This window comes from Doryrhamphus excisus, linkage group LG13, assembly GCF_037039965.1.
Source record: "Doryrhamphus excisus strain RoL-2023G ecotype Guam linkage group LG13, RoL_Dexc_Guam_v1.1, whole genome shotgun sequence".
Lineage (NCBI taxonomy): Eukaryota > Metazoa > Chordata > Actinopteri > Syngnathiformes > Syngnathidae > Doryrhamphus > Doryrhamphus excisus.
Genome location: NC_136369.1, coordinates 5,104,301 through 5,125,614, shown reverse-complemented (window position 1 = coordinate 5,125,614; position 21,314 = coordinate 5,104,301). Strand labels below are relative to the sequence as shown.

Genomic DNA, 21,314 nt, shown 5'->3' with positions numbered 1-21,314 from the left:
TAAAAGTACCAGATAGAGGGGTAGGATTTAATAAGCTTTGTTTCTTTCTACTCCTTTTGGACATGTGGAACTGTGAACTGATTATGGGATGCACTCAATTGTAATCTGATGCATGTTCAAATGAAATAAAACCATTACCATTACCATTACCATTACCATTACCATTACCATTACCATTACCATTACCATTACCATTACCATTACCATTACCATTACCATTACCATTACCATTGCATGGCAGATGAGTGGTGAGCGTGCAGGCCTCACAGCTAGGAGACTCGAGTTCAATTCCACCCTCGGTCATCTCTGTGTGGAGTTTGCATGTTCTCCCCGTGCATGCGTGGGCTTTCTCCGGGTACTCCGGTTTCCTCCCACATTCCAAAAACATGCTAGGTTAATTGGCGACTCCAAATTGTCTATAGGTATGAATGTGAGTGTGAATGGTTGTTTGTTTATACGTATGTGCCCTGTGATTGGCTGGCCACCAGTCCAGGGTGTACCCCGCCTCTCGCCCGAAGACAGCTGGGATAGGCTCCAGCAGCCCCATGACCCTTGTGAGGATAAAATGAATGAATGAATGAATGAATGAACGAATGACCTACATTATTGCTAACAATAAACCAAAAAAATGTGGTGAGATTTATGTTAATGTATGTTGCCTAGTAAGAGGATAACAAAAAGGAGATAATTTACTTTTTCAAAATACTTCTTTCTGGTCCGTATACGTATAATAAAGACATTTGTAAATTCAAAAATGTTTACTTGAATGTTAAAAGAAGAAAATGTTATAATATATATCATATAGATATTATAATACACATTTATCATCATGTGCCACCCCTGGCTGCACATCACAGACAACAAATGTAATGATGGTGTAACACTTTTGTACTGTACATTTAGGACACGTACTGGACAATACTGAAATAATAACAATATTCTGGTTCACTAAAATGTGCCAGTTTGGTAAATACTTTTTATCTACAGAGCATTAAAACTTGAGTTGTTGCAACAGAGGTTAATCCACAAGTTTATCCACATTTATTTGAACAATTAATGCCAGATACTATATTAGAAAGACGTATTAGAAAAAGATACGAAAAAACGTTGTCACTCCCTTGTAAAAAGCTTTAAAAGACTGCTGTGTTGTGACACATCAGGTCTTAGAATAAAAGCTTTTTTGGCCAGGCTTTGACATTTTAATTTCAGGGAAAACTTGTTACAAAGAGCAGCGGCTGAAAACTGGCTTTTGTATTTTGTATTTCTGAAGGGACGGAAATCTTGACAGTGCAGGCAGCTGATAATGACGATCCTAAGACAGATAATGTACGGATCTTCTATCGATTGGTTGGACAAATACCAGAGAGTCCTCGTGCTCTATTCCGAGTGGACCGGGACTCTGGGGTCATCTCAGTCCAAGCAGACAACATGGAGGGAACAGCACCACAGTACACACTCACCATCGCTGCTGAAGATGCTAAAGGTGACTTGTGACCCTTTTCAATAGACTGTTTGCATTTTTGAATAATTATGGCTCACTAAAAGGGTGCATTATCAATGCAATATTATCAATTTGCACCTTGGCATATACAGTGCATCCGGAAAGTATTCACAGCGCTTCACTTTTTCTACATTTTGTCATGTTACAGCCTCATTCCAAACTGAATTAAATTAATCTCTTACCTCAAAATTCAACACAAAATACTCCATTATGACAATGTGAAAAAAGTTTTTTTTGACATGTTTTGAATTTATTAAAAATAGAAAACAAAAAAATCACATTTACATAAGTATTCACAGCCTTTGCCATGAAGCTCAATTGAGCTCAGGTGCATCTTTTTTCCACTGATCATCCTTGAGATCTTTCTACAGCTTAATTGGAGTCCACCTGCAGTAAATTCAGTTGATTGGACATGATTTGGAAATATAATAACTGTCTATATAGTAAGGTCCCACAGTTGACTGTGCATGTCAGAGCACAAACACCAAGCATGAAGTCAAAAGAACTGTCTGTAGACCTGCGAGACAAGATTGTCTTGAGGCACAAATCTGGGGAAGGATACAGAAAAAATTCTGCTGCTTTGAAGGTCCCAATGAGCACAGTGGCCTCCATTATTCGTAAATGGAAGACGTTTGGAACCACCAGGACTCTTCCTAGAGCTGGCCGGGTTTCTAAACTGAGCGATCGGGGAAGAAGGGCCTTAGTCAGGGAGGTGACCAAGGCCCCGATGGTCACTCTGTTAGAGCTCCAGCGTTCCTCTGTGGAGAGAGGAGAGCCTTCCAGAAGGACAACCATCTCTGCAGCAATCCACCAATCAGGCCTGTATGGTAGAGTGGCCAGACGAAAGCCACTCCTTAGTAAAAGGAACATGGCAGCCCGTCTGGAATTTGCCAAAAAGCACCTGAATGACTCTCAGACCATGAGAAACAAAATTCTCTGGTCTGATGAGACAAAGATTGAACTCTTTGGTGTGAATGCCAGGCGCCATGTTTGGAGGAAACCAGGCACTGCTCATCACCAGGCCAATACCATCCCTACAGTGAAGCATGGTGGTGGCAGCATCATGCTGTGGGGATGTTTTTCAGCAGCAGGAACTGGCAGACTAGTCAGGATAGAAGGAAAATGAATGCAGCAATATATAGAGATATCCTGGATGAAAACCTGCTTCAGAGCGCTCTTGACCTCAGTAGACTGGTCATGTACCTTGACCATATAGACAGTAGACATTAGCACACAGCCAAGATCTCAAAAGATTGGCTTCAGAACCACTCCGTGAATGTCCTGGAGTGGCCCAGCCAGAGTCCAGACTTGAATCCGATCAAACATCTCTGGAGAGATCTGAAAATGGCTGTGCACAGACGTCTCCCATCCAACCTGATGGAGCTTGAGACTTATTGCAAAGAAGAATGGGCAAAACTGCCTAAAGATAGATGTGCTAAACTTGTGGGATCATATTCAAAAAGACTTGAGGCTGTAATTGCTGCCAAAGGTGGATCAACAAAGTATTAAGCAAAGGCTGTGAATACTTATGTAAATGTGATTTTTTGTTTTCTATTTTTAATAAATTCAAAACATGTCAAAAAAAACTTTTTTCACATTGTCATAATGGAGTATTTTGTGTAGAATTTTGAGGTAAGAGATTAATTTAATACAGTTTGGAATGAGGCTGTAACATGACAAAATGTAGAAAAAGTGAAGCGCTCTGAATACTTTCCGGATGCACTGTATGTAAAACAACAAATAAAGCACAACAATTAAAATACAGTATATAATACTACAATTTCCTTTCATTATTTTCAATTATAATTATTTTATAGTCCATTTTTTATTGTTTTATTTCCCTTTCTTCACTGATTGGCTGAGCAGACCATATGTTTTTGCTGCCTTATAATGAGGTATGTGGTGAACATGTCATTGACATAGTATTTGTGTAACAAAAAGAATGAGTACTGTATAAAGTGATGAGATTATGACATGAGACAGAGAATATACAAATATTTGAAAATTATATCGTAATGACATCATTAAAAAAAAACATATTTGTTGCATACTGGCCATGGCTGTACATTAATCTAAACAGCCATCACCAAATGGTGAACTTTGGTCAGGATGGCCCTTTACGGACCCACAACCAGCTGAAGTGAATGGAAAATATAATAACATATAATCATGCTCATGGACCGATTACAGTGGCAGTTTGCGAGCATACTTACTGCATCTATTAGGGTCACTTAAAATAAGCCAATGAAATAGTTTGTTACTTGCTGAGAGAAATGAGAGAACCATGGTTTGCTAAAAAAGTAACAAAAGTTGATCGAGAAAAACTATTATTTAAAAGTGAATGCACAGACCAATATACAGTAGTGTGTAAAAGTGTGTGCCCCCTTCCTGATTTCTAACTTTTTTGTCACACTTAAATGTTTCAGATCATCAAACAACACAACTGAACACAAAATGCAGGTTTTAAATGAAACTTTTTTTATTATGAAGGGAGAGAAAAAAAATCAAACGACATGGCCCTGTGTGAAAAAGTGATTTCCCCCCCTGTTAAAACATAATTTTGCCAGGAAACATCTTGATTTATCCCCATGAGATAAAAGTTCAAAAACTTTTTGGAAGGTGTGTGTCCGATGACACCTCGCCGTAAAAGTAACACCGCATTTCAGAAAAAAAAAAAACATCGTACCAACAGTAAAATATGGTGGTGGTAGTGTGATAGTCTGGTGCTGTTTTGCTGCGTCAGACCCTGGAAGACTTGCTGTGATAAAAGAAATCTTTCTGCTGTCTACCAAAAACTCCTGAAGAAGAATATCCGGCCATCTATTGGTGACCTCAAGCTGAAACCAACTTGGGTTCTGCAGCAGAAAACCAGAATGAAGACTTTGAAGTGAGTCAAAGTCCCAATCTGAATCCTATTGAGATGCTGTGCCATGACTTTAAAAAGACGCTTCATGCTGGAAAAACCCTCCAATGTGGCTGAATGACAACAATTCTGCAAAGATGAGTGGGCCAAAATTCTTTCACTTAATTGCAGTTTTTGCTGCTAAGGGTGGCCCAACCAGTTATTAGGTTTAGAGAGGTTTATGGAGGTTTTCTCTCTTAATAATAAAAAGTTTCATTTAAAAATTGCATTTTGTGTTCAGGTGTTTTGTCAATGAGTGAGGACTTTTAGGGCTCTAGTTACGTGGCGCAGCATTGGTGCACTACGCCTGCGCCTGCTCTATGAAATTAGAGCCCTTAATGTTACGGTAGACTTGCCAACATGTACAATTTTATCATAATCAACTTGCTGTGTAAAAACACATACATTCTCAATTTTAATCGAAGACCCCTGATCTAAAAAATACAAGACCAATAGCCTTGTTGATAAACAGGAAGTATGTGCTTGCATGCTGCATGAGTCATGCATGAGGATGAGATGGAGGCAAGATGAGGTACTCGCTGTTCCTTTCTCATCTTTTATTCGTGAGCTGGCCTGACCTGAGTCACCAATAGAAGGTGTGATCATGTCCCCGGTAGGTCTGAACAGTTCCTGCACGGTAGTGGTGACGGTGCAGGATGAGAACAACAACCCACCAGTCTTCTCCCAACATGAGGTACAGTGAAACACGCTATAATGAACATGATCAATAATCCTTGGAAATAAGGCTAGCCAAATATCTTAGACCAAAACAAGCGAGCATGACTCTGCAAGTCACTGATCTAATTTTCCTGGTGGTGAAGTAAATAAAGCATGCCCTGTAATCCCGGGCTCATGGCGATGTCACAGTGTTATCTGACTTTTATTCTGTTCTTTGTGCTGTACATACACAGTGCTCTTAGAGTTTAATCACATTAGCTTCCTTTGGAGAGAAGTTTCCACTGGTGTATTTTTAGAGCAGTGTAACATCATCCCTGCAGCAGATGCATTATCTTGTTAAAAATGACATCAGAAATGATTTCATAATCGGTTCTGTGTCACGTAGTTTTACATTACTTAACACACATTTTTAGCCCAAGCAGGTTGTAAAGAGCTTGTAGTTGGCATATGTAGAAATAATTATAGCTTGTCAATATAGTATGGTATGGTTTATTTGTTTCAGACATGGTTACCATTTAGCATTATGGAACATCATTAAAAAAAATGAATAGTGATTGATGCGTATTTCAAGGTTCCTCTGACCATGCCTTTTTGTCCTGGTGCCGCTGAGTTGTACCGTTTTTGCATCCTTGTTAAAACTTATTGCTTATGCTATTTTTCTTCTGAAAATTAATTTATTCTGTAATGGTGCCCTACAGCTACGCAACTTCTACCATCCTTCAGAATGCCCAAAAGACCAACATTTGTGCGATGGTTTAAATCAGGGGTCTCAAACTCACGGCCCATGGGCCAAATGGGGCCCGTGAGACGCTAGTTTGAGGCCAAAGTTTAATGTTGAAATGACAGCTTAAAGCTGCGTGCACACCGGACACAATTAACATGATTTTGCCCTGCCCATACTGTTACCCTACCCTGTTACCCCGCCCTGTTTTGCTTTGGATTAGCAATGAAGCTAAAGGCTTATGACGCTGGATACAAATACATGCAGGAAATGATTTGGAATAAAACGTGAAAATACACGTCAAGATAAAGCATCTCATCAAACATGTTAAAGTTACGACGCTGCTCCCAGATGGAACTGAGTACAATGCTAACTTGCTAATTGGGTCAAATTATTAAGTTTCATTAATGTTCATGTTAAAGGTTAAATAACTGTTAATACTGTACATTTGAATCTGAAAAAAATAATTTCTCTACCAACTATGTGTGGTTTCTTAACTTTTTCTTATTTGCTGTTTTATTATTATTTTACTTATTTATTACTGATTTATTGATTTATTGTCTTTATTCTTATTTTTTTTATCTTATTTTGTGTATAGAAAAATAAAAATTAAGATATATTAGAACAGTGGAATGTTTTATCAGATATTTTGGTGTGGAAAACCGGAACCAAAGTACTGAAAAAGTGTAGGGTATAGCAGAAGCAAAAGCATTGCTAGTTTTTTTATTGATTTTTTTTCCAGTTTTTAATAAATGCGTTTTGGGGTTTTTTTGAAAACCTGATGCGGCCCGGCTTCACTCAGAACCTAGCTCCGGTGGCCCCCAGGTAAATTGAGCTTGAGACCCCTGGTTTAAATCTTCCTCTGCGTTTTGGGTGTCACAGCCGGTGACTTGGTCGGTGCGGAACATTTCATCGAGATGTGGGTTTTGTCGGAGAGAAATACAGCAATTCAGAGTCACACTGCTAGCGATCAAACACAACAGGAGAGGAGATGTGATTGACAATGGTCTATAGTTCCTTAGCCAATCAGGACGCAGAACACAATTTGTGTTCCTACGCTGTAAAAACAAAACAAAACATGCACAATTGCACTTGAAAAAAGGCAACGAAAGGTGAATCGCAATTTAGTGATGAATGGCTGTATATAAAAAACAGTATCGACTTATGGGGCATAGGTGCAAACAGCATGTAGTTTGGAACTGCACTGAATTGTACTGAAAGCTGTTTATATCTTCATTCATTTTTTCATTTTCTACTGCTTTTCCTCACGAGGGTCGCGGGGGGTGCTGGAGCCTATCCCAGCAGTCTTCGGGCGAGAGGCGGGGTACACCCAGGACTGGTCGCCAGCCAATCACAGGGCACATATAGCCAAACAACGATTCACACTCACATTCATACCTATGGACAATTTGGAGTTGCTAATTAACCTAGCATGTTTTTGGAATGTGGGAGGAAACCGGAGTACCCGGAGAAAACCCACACATGCACGGGGAGAACATGCAAACTCCACACAGAGATGGCAGAGGGTGGAATTGAACTCTGGTCTCCTAGCTGTGAGGTCTGCGCACTAACCGCTCGACCGCCGTGCAGCCCTGTCTATATCTTTGTTACCTTATTTAGCTGCATAAGAGGAGCATAATACAAGAAACACCTCTCAGTATGATCCAGTTCCCAGACAGCATCACCCAAAACTGAGCATTGTAATCTTTATAATAGGTGACTATGGATAGAGTGACAAAAGTCAGCTGGGATAGGCTCCAGCTTACCCCCAAGACCCAAGGATGGGTGCATGGCTGGACTATGGATAAAGCTCATTTGTTGTGCAACTGTACTAATGGTGTCACTCACCTGATTGACTGACTGGCCATCTGCATGGCATGACCCCGCCTCTCACCCAATCTCATCAGCGATAGGCTCCAGTCACCCTACATAAGATAAGGGTTAGAGATGGTGGAGAAAAGTGCCGTTATACTGTATAGAACCATGTCACATGTGCTATATAACATATGAGAGAACAGGTTGTGAGAAACATGGGGGATATATCATGCTGTGATAATTGCCAGTCAAGCCTTAGTTTTTTTTGTGAGACTGTTGTGACACAAAATGGCTTTAGGACCTATAAAGAAAGAAATAACTCCCCCCTAAATCAGACTCCTAGAAATGCTTGTTTCGATATGTGTGGGTGTCACATTGTAGGATTAACCCACAAGGCTTTTCAGAGTTCCAGCTGTGACTGCCACTCACATACCCACACACAAGCAATGAGGTGGAAAATGCTCTTGAGCAGGTCACGCCTGAGCAGCGCAGCATTTTCCATGGCCTCGTGAAAGCAGCACCAACCGGGCTGATGTGGGAGGTGAGTGGTGACAGGGCTGGGTTCAGCGACCCTGCTGCTGGGGCAGCTAGATCAGAGGCATGGCTGCTCCAGTGGAGGACACAAGTGAGTGGCAGATTAAAAGGCTGTCTAAACACATAGGGGGTGCGTGAATAAAGGTCAGCTAACACCAGGGGGGCAACAGGGGTTAACATTACATTATATGTACATGCATTGGGGCAAATTCTCATCACAAGAAATTAGTTTAAGCCTCCTCTTGTATTAGGGTTGGCACCGACCCGTTTTACATTTTAATGCATAAAAAGAATCACAACATTTGTTTATTGCATCAAGGCTTTTTGACTTTGTCAGGAAACTCTATTTCAACAAAATAAAACCAAAAAAACAATTTTTACTACATTTTAAAATGATCTGGTTGAAATTATGACCACTGTATTGATAGGTTCGGTTTTCGACCCGGTTATAATAATATCACTATAAAGCAGGGGTCTCAAACTCAATTTACCTGGGTGCCACTGGAGCTAGGGTCTGGGCAAGGCTGGGCCGCATCAGGTTTTAAAAAAAAAAACAAAAACGGATTTATTAAAAACAGAAAAATATCAAAACTTTTTCAGTGCTTTGGTTCCGATTTTCTACAAAAAAAGCTCTGATAATACATTCCACTATTCTCAAATATTCATTCATTTTCTACCGCTTTTTCCTCACGAGGGTCGCGGGGGGTGCTGGAGCCTACACCCTGGACTGGTCGCCAGCCAATCACAGGGCACATATAGACAAACAACCATTCACACTCACATTCATACCTATGGACAATTTGGAGTCACCAATTAACCTAGCATGTTTTTGGAATGTGGGAGGAAACAGGAGTACCCGGAGAAAAAACAGGAGTACCTGGAGAAAACCCACGCGTGCACGGGGAGAACATGCAAACTCCACACAGAGATGGCCGAGGGTGGGAATTGAACCCTGGTCTCCTAGCTGTGAGGTCTGCGCGCTAACCACTAGACCGCCGTGACCGCTGCTCTCAAATATCTTAATTATTATTTTTCTGCACAAAATAAGATGAAAAATAAATAAACAAATCAAGAATAAAGAAAATCAATCAATCAGTAATAAATAAATATAATAATAATAATAAAACGGCAAATAATAAAAACTTGAGAAACCACATATAGTTGGTGGGTAGACAAATTATTTTTTTCAGATTAAAATTAACAAAGCATTATTAGAGCCTTGTAGACATGACAAAACACGACTATAGTCACATTTATACTCTTTTTATTTACAACATATTGCGCAACTGCAGTGTCTTGAGACACATGCTAACTCGCAAACTAGAGAGCTAGCGACCTAAACGGTAGCCTTCAAGTTATTTCCTTTAAACTTAAATAGCCAAAAACTTAGCACTTCCACACGAATAGGGAGGATAACTATTAAGAGTTATTTAACCTTTAACATGAACATTAATCAAACGTAATATTTTTTTCTGGGCACATGATACCATACAGCATTCATATCAAACTTGCGCAGGCCGCACTAACATTAAACTTTCATATCAAGGCGGGGGCCTCAAACTAGTGTCCTGCGGGCCACATTTGGCCCGCGGGCCACGTGTTTGAGACCCCTGCTATAAAGCAATATTTTGAGCCACAACCCAAATCATAAGTGTACAATTAGCCAACACAATGACAACCAGCTCCTCTTCTCATCATGTAAGCTTTAGGGGATTCTCATTTTCACCGCTTTTCCAGTATACCAGCAGAAAAACAAGGTCCAGACATGTGAGGGGAATTCACTCATTTGACTGATGGCTGATTTCACATTTACAATTTGGATCATGGAAAGAATGACAAGAAGTACAGTGAACCAAGATCTGGACCTGTTCTGCTTTTTCATTTCAGTTTATACTAAAGTTCTGTTGCTGAAAACAATAACTTTTTCTACCTTTTCTTGACATTAATATACGTATATGAGTCAAAATTGACCCCAACACCAAAGATGTTTCTTTAGTGATTAATACTAAAATGAGAAAATAAATAAAACTAATTGATTTAAGAGATATGTTCAATAGCCCTCAGTAATAGCCAGGTAACAAAAGAACCTTCAATTTATTAATATGATAATTTTTAGGTTCATTTTACCATTTTTGGAAATTAAAATCGAGGGGTATATTGACAAAAAAAGGCCTACATGCCCACACCAAAAGTATTAAAACCAACATTTTCATGGATGAGGAAGCCTAAGAAGGTAACCAAGACATGAGAAGCAAATTTCATGGTAACTTATTGTTTTTAGTGTATTTTATAGCTGATTTAATACACGGGTCAAAACCCACCCGTTAACATAAGAGATGATACCAGAAAGCTAACACAAGGGGAAGGTTAAGAGATTCTTTGTCCATTTAGTCATCATGCAATATCTAGTTCTATTAAGCCTCACTGTGTGCATGCAGTGACACATTTTCTGCTTCTTTCCTCGCAGTATGGACCATTCCACATCCCAGAAGATGCTTCAGTGGGCACCATTGTAACAGCTGTGCTGGCAGGGGATGCTGATGTGCGGGGAGGAGACAGCTGGCAGGTGAACTACCGGTTCGAGTCTGGAAATGAGGAAAATGTCTTCTCATTGACGACAGACGGGCAGACCAATGAGGTCTCACTTGTCCTTTCAAAGGTAAACAGCTTTCCACCCTTAACCATTCCTCTTATTATTCTTTATCTCATTAAAAAACCTCTTAAGATATCATGCAGAAGAATTACAGTATTGTACAAAAGTGAGTACATCATTCACATATTAACATTACTACAGATTTAATCTCTCGTTACAGCCATTATTGTGTAAATAGCGAGCAAACTTACAAGACAGTATAAATGGTAAAGGTAATGGTTTTATTTCATTTGAACATGCATCAGATTACAATTGAATGCATCACATAATTAGTTCACAGTTCCACATGTCCAAAAGGAGTAGGAAGAAGCAAAGCTTATTAAATCCTACCCCTCCATCTGGTACTTTTACAATCAGTAACTGTTACATTTGTTTACTTCCTGCTTTCCATAATACAGTTTAGGGGGTTTTATTTTTTTTTTTTTATATTTAATACCGAAGTACAAGGTGATATGAGCATCCAATGACATAATGGGTACCATAGTAAGTGTCAATATAGTGATATATATAGCACATCATGACTGGTTCAAGACTCTTCATCCTTGTATTTAGCAAACATCAACTGCTTGTATTGTTTCTTGAATTGGCTCATCGTTGTGCATTGTTTGAGGTCCTTACTCAATCCATTCCATAGTTTGATTCCACATACTGAAATTCTATGGCTTTTTAACGTAGTCCTAGCATATAGTAAGTGTTTCAAATTTAGTTCTTTAGTTTAGTTATTCCCTGAGATTATATTTCTCCTAAAGATATACAGTACAGTAATATCTTGTTTATCGTGATGAATTGATTCCAGTATGATGCAGTGTAGTGCATCAACAGTGATTTACTTCATTCCATTAAGAGTTCCGGTAGTAGTTCCGGTTAGTTGGTGGGACCACGTAAGTAAAGAGTTTGATTTCACAAAACAATTTGCTTTCAAAAGAGGAATACATTTGCAGTATTAACAGTTGTATGTATGTATATATATATATATATATATATATATATATATATATGTATATATATATATGTATAACAAAATATATTTCCAAACAAATATATTTACTTTGATAACCCTATAGAAAATGATGCTGTACAGAAGTTCATTGTACTCAACATTTCCAGGTCAACTTTTTTAGATTAGATAATTAGACTAGAAATTGCACATTTTTCAAAAATTTTACAAAAGTTTATGTGTGAGGTGGCAACCCTAAATCTCAATGGATTTCCTCAAAACTTTGCAAAATACATTTTTATGTTCATTAGAAAAAATGGAATGCCAGCCAAATTGATATTATGAAATTAAAATTTCCCATTCAAATTTGATGCACCTAATATATATATATTAGATGTTTTAATGTCATTTTTGATTGGATGTCTGCGAGCCATACAGAATGGATGAGTGACCCACTTTTGGTCCAGACCCACCAGTTGAGAATCATCATCCTAGGGAGTTGTGTAATTTGTACAAACAGGCCTTTTAAATATAAGATATTTAAGAAGTTTTAGTCGAAACATTTCTGCAATCTCGTCATTAAGGGGTGCTTTGGGTCCCGCAGCCAAACCAGATGAGAACCAATCATCTAGTGCTCATTTTCACTCATAAATTGGTCTGTTAATAATAATAATAACAAATAATGAAACACAATTGCTTAGGAGTAAAAGGTTGGGAAGGAAACAATAATGAAGCTCATGTAGAGTAACTAAATGAAATAAAGACAATGATGAAAGCTCTGTCAAAGCTGTCACATATGTCACAAGCCTTTTTATAATATCACAATGGCAACATATGAAACACTGACAAAAACAAAGCAGATGTAAATGAATATTGTATCTCATCAATAGGTGTGAACCAGCCTCAGATAAAATGAGTCCTGATGACAATGGAATCTTTTAGCCCAGTAATCTCTCCCTGTCCCTGGGGCACATCACTCTGTGCCTGACTCATGTAATCCAGTGGGGTGTTTTGGAAGATGTGTGTCTGTGTGTGTGTGTGTTTGCTCTAAATGGGTCAGCTACCTTTCTATTAAAGCATCTGAATTTAATAACTGTACTGCTCTGCTCAGAAGTCCAAAAGCAGAAACCTTAACACACAAATGTCAGTTTTGTCAAACAGCATTGATTAGTTTCAATTACTTGAGAGTTCCAGTCCTTGATTTTTAGTACATCCAACTGTTTGTAAGTGTTTCACAAAAGGGCGCTGTTGTTTATTTACTTTAATTAATTTTTAATAAAAATCTTATATCCTTCATAAGTTGAACCCCAGTGGATAAGACTCACTCTTGCTACTCCTTTAATTCATTTTGTCACCATGTGAGGTCATAGCCGAAAGGAAGACACATTTCATGATTAGAAATCACACAGTGTTCACAGCACTGGGGAATAATCAGATTGAGCGTGCAGACACCAATGGTAGTTAAGCACACGGGCTGGGGCCTGCCAATTAAAGTAGATGTATTACAAGAAAGGAAAAAGTGAGCAGTCAATGTGAAATTATATTTGAAATATAAAAATATAGGGTGGGCGGCATGGCGGATGAGTGGTTAGCGCGCAGACCTCACAGCTAGGAGACCAGGGTTCAATTCCACCCTCGGCCATCTCTGTGTGGAGTTTGCATGTTCTCCCCGTGCATGCGTGGGTTTTCTCTGGGTACTCCGGTTTCCTCCCACATTCCAAAAACATACTACGTTAATTGGCGACTCCAAATTGTCCATAGGTATGAATGTGAGTGTGAATGGTTGTTTGTCTATATGTGCCCTGTGATTGGGCTGTGACCCACGCAACCCTCGTGAAGAAAAAGCGGTAGAAAATGAATGAATATAAAATATAGGCCTGAACAGCGGATGGGTGGTTAGGGCGCAGGTCACACAGCTAGGAGACCAGGGTTCAATTCCACCCTCGGCTATCTCTGTGTGGAGTTTGCATGTTCTCCCCGTGCATGCATGGGTTTTTTTCTCCGTGATTGACTGGCCACCAGTCCAGGGTGTACCCCGCGTCTCCCTCGTAGACAGCTGGGATAGGCTCCAGCACCCCCGCGACCCTTGTGAGGATAAGAGGTAGAAAATAAATGAATGAATGGATACAAAATAGACAGTATGTACGTATACGTCAAAAATGTTAAATATAGCTAAAATAATGGAAATTAACCTACATTGTGTGACATAACAAACAGGATTCTCGGGGTGTAACAATACATCTTGAGGTTCAAAACACAAAGTTGCTTAGATTTTGTGCAGCTTTAACCTACAAAAACCTACAAAACTGCAAAATGCTCCAATGAATGACATTGGGATCTGCAGTGGAAATACCCAGTGGTATCAGTGGTACAAATCAATTAATACATACCACTTACACAGGGCTGGCACAGACTGTCCACTCTCACATACACATATTGACTTTTAAAAATATTTGACTAAACAAAAATGTATGTTTTCAGACTCTGGAACACAAGCACATTGAGCACATGTACTTGCTTAAATGAGTTTATTTACAAGATAGCGTCTGCATGTATTGTGCTGATGCACGCTGAGTAGCATGATGCGTCACTTCCAGTCACAATTACCCATCACCCCCCCCCCCCCCCCTAAAGGTCTGTGTTCTTTCACCCTAGCAACAGAGATGCACTCAGCGTGAGCAACCTGATGTCAGACAGCAGGGGTGTGATAATGTCTTGTTTAATGGCAAGTGAGAGCGCTGGAGCACATTTAGAGATAAAAGTCGACATCAAACACTGGCTTTGGACACTATAAAAGTTGACCTCGAAAAGCAATTACTGTCTGTGCTGGAGTTTGAGACATTGTTGCCCCTCTGCACTTAATCCATTAATGTCATCGGGTCACTGGTGTACTGTTCTTATTTCATCATTTTAAACAATAAATGTGTTGTGTATGAGTATATGAAATTCCAAATGTTATGCCTCTCAGGTTTTATTATAATGTGACCCGTTTCTCTGTGCAGGTTCTCGACTTTGAGCGAGAGAGTGAATACATCCTGGTTCTAAGTGCCCAGAACCCAGTAGCTTTGGTCCGAGGCCGCTATGGTCCTTCATCCACGGCAACTGTATCGATCTATGTTGATGATGTAAACGAAGGTCCAGTTTTGTCTCAAAGCCATTACGAGGTGACCGTTAGAGAAGGTGAAGAACCAGGGAGGGTGATTGCCACCATCCGAGGCTACGACCCTGATTCTCACCCAATCAGGTATAGCTTTTGTTCAATCAATCAGAAACTGAATTAACATCTCTGGAGTTGCAACAGAGTTTTTTTTCTGTCCAGATATTCTCTTCAAGGAGACACCAAGAAGTACTTTTCAATAGGAAAATACTCCGGTGAACTAAAGACTGTGCAGGCCTTGGACCGAGAGGAGAACAGCACATACACCATGGAGGTCATTGCAGTTGATGGACGTAAGTTAAATTTCAGTCATTAATTAAGTCATTAATTAATCAATTAATATATTCATTCATTCATTCATTTTCTACCACTTTTTCCTCACGAGGGTCGCGGGGGTGCTGGAGCCTATCCCAGCTGTCTTTGGGCGAGAGGCGGGGTACACTTTGGACTGGTCGCCAGCCAATCACAGGGCACATATAGACAAACAACCATTCACACTCACATTCATACCTATGGACAATTTGGAGTCGTCAATTAACCTAGCATGTTTTTGGAATGTGGGAGGAAACCGGAGTACCCGGAGAAAACCCACACATGCACGGGGAGAACATGCAAACTCCACACAGAGATGGCCGAGGGTGGAATTGAACCCTGGTCTCTTAGCTGTGAGGTCTGCACGCTAACCACTAGACCGCCGTGCCGCCCAAGCGCAGTTCAGTGCTTTGTTTTTAAAGGCAATTTGATTGGTTAAGATTACACCCTGGACTGGTTGCCAGCCAATCACAGGGCACATATAGACAAACAACCATTCACACTCATATTCATACCTATTGGAGTCACCAATTAACCTAGCATGTTTTTAGAATGGGGGAGGAAACCGGAGTACCTGAAGAAAAACATGCAAACTCCACACAGAGATGGCCGAGGGTAGAATTGAACCCTGGTCTCCTAGCTGTGAGGTCTGCGCGCTAACCACTCGACCGCCGTGCCGCCCTCAATTAATTTATTCAGTCATTCATTCATTTTCTACCGCTTTTTCCTCACGAGGTTCGCGGGGGTGCTGGAGCCTATCCCAATTAAATATATTAAATAACTCAAATGTAAGCAAACAATTACAATTTGGATGGGGGCACACTAAATGGTGGGCCTCCTTATACACCCATCCATACAAAAACAAATAATGTTGGTTATTTAATGCTTTTCTTTATTTTTTTTCCTTGAAGGAAACGCTTCCTTATCCGCTTCAACCTTGGTCACGGTCCAAATCCTGGATGTGAATGACAACAGTCCAGTGTTGGTGGGTGACTACTCCTGGAAGTACTTGTGTACACCTCGCTGGGAAGACCAAGCACTTGTGTTGGCCTCTCGGGACAGCGACGGCCCGCAACATGGAGGAAGACTCAACTTCTCCCTACGGAGCGATGCCACAGTCCGACGCAACTGGAAGCTCACACCCATTAATGGTGAGATGGACTCAGTCTAGACACAAGCATGCCTTTACTGTTTGGTATATTTAAAAGGGTGCACACACCAAAGCCCTGTACAACCACAATGCTATGGATATGCACAAATAGACATTCGGAACATTGACTCAGCATCTGATGAGATTGTGTTGCACAATATTGTTGTTAGCACCTAGTAGTTTCAAATGCTAATATGATTTTGAATTATGTAGTGTATATCAATTTGAATTCATTTTCTTTAGTACTGTCCCTTGAGAGGATATAATACATAGTCGAGGTATACTCATTCATTAATTTTCTATACCGCTTATCCTAACCAGGTTCACAGGCGTGCTGGAGCCTATCCCAGCTGTCCTGGGGCGAGAGGCGGAGTACATGTTTTTTGTATGTGGGAGGAAACCGGAGTGTCTGCAAACACAGTGACACAGAGATGCCCGAGCGGGGAATCGAACCCCGGTCTCCTAGTTGTGTGGACTGCGTGCTAACCACTTAGCATAACATGCATGGAATGTGTAACTTGCAAACTCAAACACAGAGAAGCACAAATTGAGATTCAAACCCTTGCTTTTCTGAATTTTATGCTAACCCCTCATCTACCGTGCGGCTCTACCAGGAACAAGCATTTTAGCATTCATTCATTCATTTTCCTCACGAGGGTCACGGTGGTGCTAGAGCCTATCCCAGCTGTCTTCCGGCGAGAGGCGGGGTACACCCTGGACTGGTCGCCAGCCAATCATAGGGCACATATGGACAAACAACCATTCACACTCACATTCATACCTATGGACAATTTGGAGTCGCCAATTAACCTACCATGTTTTTGGAATGTGGGAGGAAACCGGAGTGCATTTTAGCAAAAAAAACCTAAATAATAAAATAATGAAAACTTAAGAAACCACATATAGTTGGTGGGTAGACAAATTATTTTGTTTCAGATTAAAATTAATAAAGCATTATTAGAGCCCTGTAGACATGACAAAACACGACTATAGTCACATTTATACTCTTTTTATTTACAACATATTGCGCAACTGCAGGGTCTTGAGACACATGCTAACTCGCAAACTAGAGAGCTAGCGACCTAAACGGTAGCCTTCAAGTTATTTCCCTTAAACTTAAATAGCCAAAAACTTCCCACTTCCACACGGATAGGGAGGATAACTATTAACAGTTATTTAACCTTTAACATGAACATTAATCAAACTTAATAATTTTTTCTGGGTACATGATACCATACAGCATCCATATCAAACTTACGCGGGCCGCACTAACATTAAACTTTCAAATCAAGGCGGGGGCCTCAAACTAGTGTCCTGCGGGCCACATTTGGCCCGCGGGCCGCATGTTTGCGACCACCGCTCTAGTGAATGTCACAGTGGTCTGGCCTTCAAGTTGTGCTTTTCAGTAGAGATATTCCCTAAGAAGTATCTTTTCATTGTATTATTCAATGTGCTTGTACAATGTACAATGTAACATTCAGAACCATAATGATAGCGTATGCTATGTGAATGTTACATTGTAAAAGTACTTCAAGTAGAGTAGAAATACATTTACTATTTAAGTAATAGATTTCTCAGATCTCAACCACCTTGCAGGTGTTCCATCTGCCGCTTCCCGTCCCCTCTTCCTGTTCTCGTTGATTGAGCTCAGCTGTAATTACAGTATAACTTCCAACTGAACTGCGTCATTTGTCTGGCGTCATCAATGATTTCTTGCCAGCTGATGGAGGCTAAAAATAGAATCACCCAGAATGTTTTGCATTTTGCCATCAATGCAGTTTTTGTGTCGTAACCCTGGAACGCAAATGAGACCCCACTTATGCCTAATTGTTCTGTGCAGTAAGTAGACATGATTCATCCAATTCTGTATTTACTGCATTTAATATAATCAACCTTTGTTATTGCAAAAGCGTCCAAAACAAACCTACAGAAGTGACAGAAACAAGGCGATGAAAAAAACAATATGTAATCAGCCTCTAAGTGCTACACTGCTCGTGTTGTTTAGACTGGAAAATGGAACATGAAGGGGAATGATGGTAAGGTGCAAGTGTAGGACCCTCAGATAAGGGTTCAAACAGTTTGATAAACGCTTCTCTTTACAAGGCTTGGCTCACGTCATACAACCAGGCGTGTATTTTAGACTAATTTGCACAGATAAGATAAAGAGTCACACCTGCCTGGGCTCTTCAGGGGAAACTTCTGACAAAATGTTGCAGAGGCAGAAGTCTAACTCTAACACTGTGTCTTAATGACGCTAAAAGAGCGAAACCATTCTAAGTTGGAGTGAGATGAGAGGCGAAACATCTTCTAAGACATCCCTTAACTGCGCAAAAGTGGGTCACAGAGCTGTTTCCAGTGGGATTCGGGTTTATGCCTCGCTCAAAAAATTACACAGTGGTGTGAAAAAGTGTTTGCCCCTTCCCGATTTCTTTTTTTTTTTTTTGCATGTTTGTCACACTTAAGGGCCGGCACGGCGGTCTAGTGGTTAGCGCGCAGACCTCACAGCTAGGACACCAGGGTTCAATTCCACCCTCATCCATATCTGTGTGGAGTTTGCATGTTCTCCCCGTGCATGCGTGGGTTTTCTCCGGGTACTCCGGTTTCCTCCCACATTCCAAAAACATGCTAGGTTAATTGGTGACTCCAAATTGTCCATAGGTATGAATGTGAGTGTGAATGGTTGTTTGTCTATATGTGCCCTGTGATTGGCTGGCGACCAGTCCAGGGTGTACCCCGCCTCTCGCGCAAAGACAGCTGGGATTTTTGTCTATTTGTATTTGCTGGTGCGTGTCCTTTCTGCTGTTACCAAACAGCATGATTTTAGTTTTACTTAAGTTCAAGGAGGTAAGGTAAATACAACATTAAGTCACAGTCCTTAACATTCAACATTAAGTCATTATAATAAATAAGTCTATTATTTGTTTTTTTTTTTAAATCTCAGATACTCACACCAACCTGTCCCTAAACACACCATATCTGGCCCCCGAAGTTTACACTGTGCCCTTCACTATCTCGGACAGCAGCTCTCCTCCCAGAAGCACCTTCATAAACCTACCAGGTAATAACCAAGTGTGGAGAGGTTGTGAGAACAGCACTAAGGAACAATGAAAAGAAATCTAGGAATGCACATTATTTTAAAACTGATATCGATACCATTAACTTCCTGTTTCCTGCCCAGGCCCGATACTGATTTTATATTGATTTTTTTTTTTTAAGTTTAGATTTTTTTCTGCAGATTGTGACTGACAAGAACGACTCAAATCAAGTTGGATCTGTACATTTTTCCTAATCAAATATTATGACATCACTAACTGTTTACAAAACATAGAGAAAAAGTACAAACATCGCACTAAGGTGTTTTACGAGCTGACAAAAACTGGTATCCTCAGCGACAGTAAAGGGCGCTCGCCATCTAGTACCATTGTACCAGAATGAAATCTCAGATCACGTTAATACTTGGTCTTCTCAGGCAAACCTTTCTTACTTTTCAAACTCTGCGGCGATAGGAACAAATCCCGGGCATTTTACTGATGCTGATGTTTCAGGTGGCTGATCAGGATTGATGTTTGATATTTTGTCATTTGGTGCAACTTGCACCTGAAATAGTAAATGATGGAGGAGAAATGAGGAGAAAAGAGGAGCACTTGATTCGGTCACCAGCACAGTACCAGTAATGTTACCTCATTGGAGTTTTTTAAATTGTTGGTTATTTGAGCTGTTTTTTTATGCTTTAAGATGTATCAGTATGATGTCATAAATATATGGATAATATAATATAATATATAAATAAATATAAAATATAATACATAATTATGGATAATTATCGTACACCTCTGATTAAAACCAACGTGCTGTTCTAGTGATTTAATGTTGCTTTTCATCAGCCAAATAGTTCTCCACCAGGCACTTCCTACCCTTGGCATGTCACTTCTCTTACATAAGTCAAATAGTCGTTGCGCTACTGCATGTTATGTGATGAGTGGGTCATTCTTTTTTTTTCTTTAGTGACTGTCTGCCCTTGCAACATCAGGGGCAACTGCAAAATGCCAGCCAAGCAGCTGCAGGGCATGCCAACTATCCAGTCTGCAGTGGGCATTCTACTGGGTACATTTGCTGTCATTGGTCAGTATTGATCACTTTGGCCTTTAAAGAGAATTACTGGGGGATGTTGTCTTCATAAAATAATAATAATCATTACTCATACAACAGGTGACATTGTGGTATGGTTTAATAGCTCAAGTGTTGTGCTTTTTTGTGTTTCATAGGTACTATCCTTGTTGTTGTGTTTGTGAGGCTGTCTTACCAGAACCCCAAACAACAAGGTAACACGAGCCAGGAGAGAGTTCCTCTGAAAATGTCAATTTAAACATGATGATCAGATGATCAGCTACCAATGCCACTTCAATGCCGCTCAGAAAATATAGATTGTGTATCGGTATTTGAAATTCATTAGAGTAGATGTAAAAAAGTAGGTACACCTGCCTGGGCCTGGGTTATGTGGCTTTGTTACATATTTTGAGTATTTTTTTTTTACATATTTCTTTAGTTTTAGTTATTGTTAGTTATATCAGATTAAAAATAATACTACATGTTGATTTCATTTATTGAATTTTAAAGACAAATTAAACAAGCTTTTTATTTCAAACGGACCCAGTACAGTAATACCTTTATAATATAAAGGTAATACCCACTTTTTTTGAGAAATATATTAAATAATAAATCGTGCTGCTTTGTGGTTGAATACAGCAAATTATTAGTCCAAAAATATGCATATTTCAGCAAATGTTATGTTCATTTTGCCCAAAATAATTTTTCACACAAACACTAGTCGCCAAAACAACAGATTTTAATTGCAGGACTGAATTATCTCACAACATGCACAATGATCCATTAACACAGGCGACTGTTGCCACACTAAAACTCAACTCTGAACCCCCGGCGTCACTTCCTGTCT

At 39.9% G+C, this 21,314-nt stretch overlaps 1 protein-coding gene across 1 annotated transcript in view; it reads left to right on the top strand.

The window, feature by feature from the left end:
• cdh16 (cadherin 16, KSP-cadherin) overlaps nt 1-20,854 on the top strand; it is a 38,238-nt gene extending 17,384 nt beyond the window's left edge. Inside the window, exons 10-18 of the mRNA XM_058089181.2 lie at nt 1,271-1,483; nt 5,021-5,097; nt 10,619-10,810; nt 14,744-14,985; nt 15,061-15,191; nt 16,122-16,361; nt 19,302-19,418; nt 20,366-20,482; nt 20,626-20,854. Coding sequence (XP_057945164.2) covers nt 1,271-1,483; nt 5,021-5,097; nt 10,619-10,810; nt 14,744-14,985; nt 15,061-15,191; nt 16,122-16,361; nt 19,302-19,418; nt 20,366-20,482; nt 20,626-20,726 — 1,430 coding nt within the window. The 3' untranslated portion in view covers nt 20,727-20,854. The remainder of the gene's footprint in view (nt 1-1,270; nt 1,484-5,020; nt 5,098-10,618; nt 10,811-14,743; nt 14,986-15,060; nt 15,192-16,121; nt 16,362-19,301; nt 19,419-20,365; nt 20,483-20,625) is intronic.
• Nucleotides 20,855-21,314: the final 460 nt, after the last annotated feature.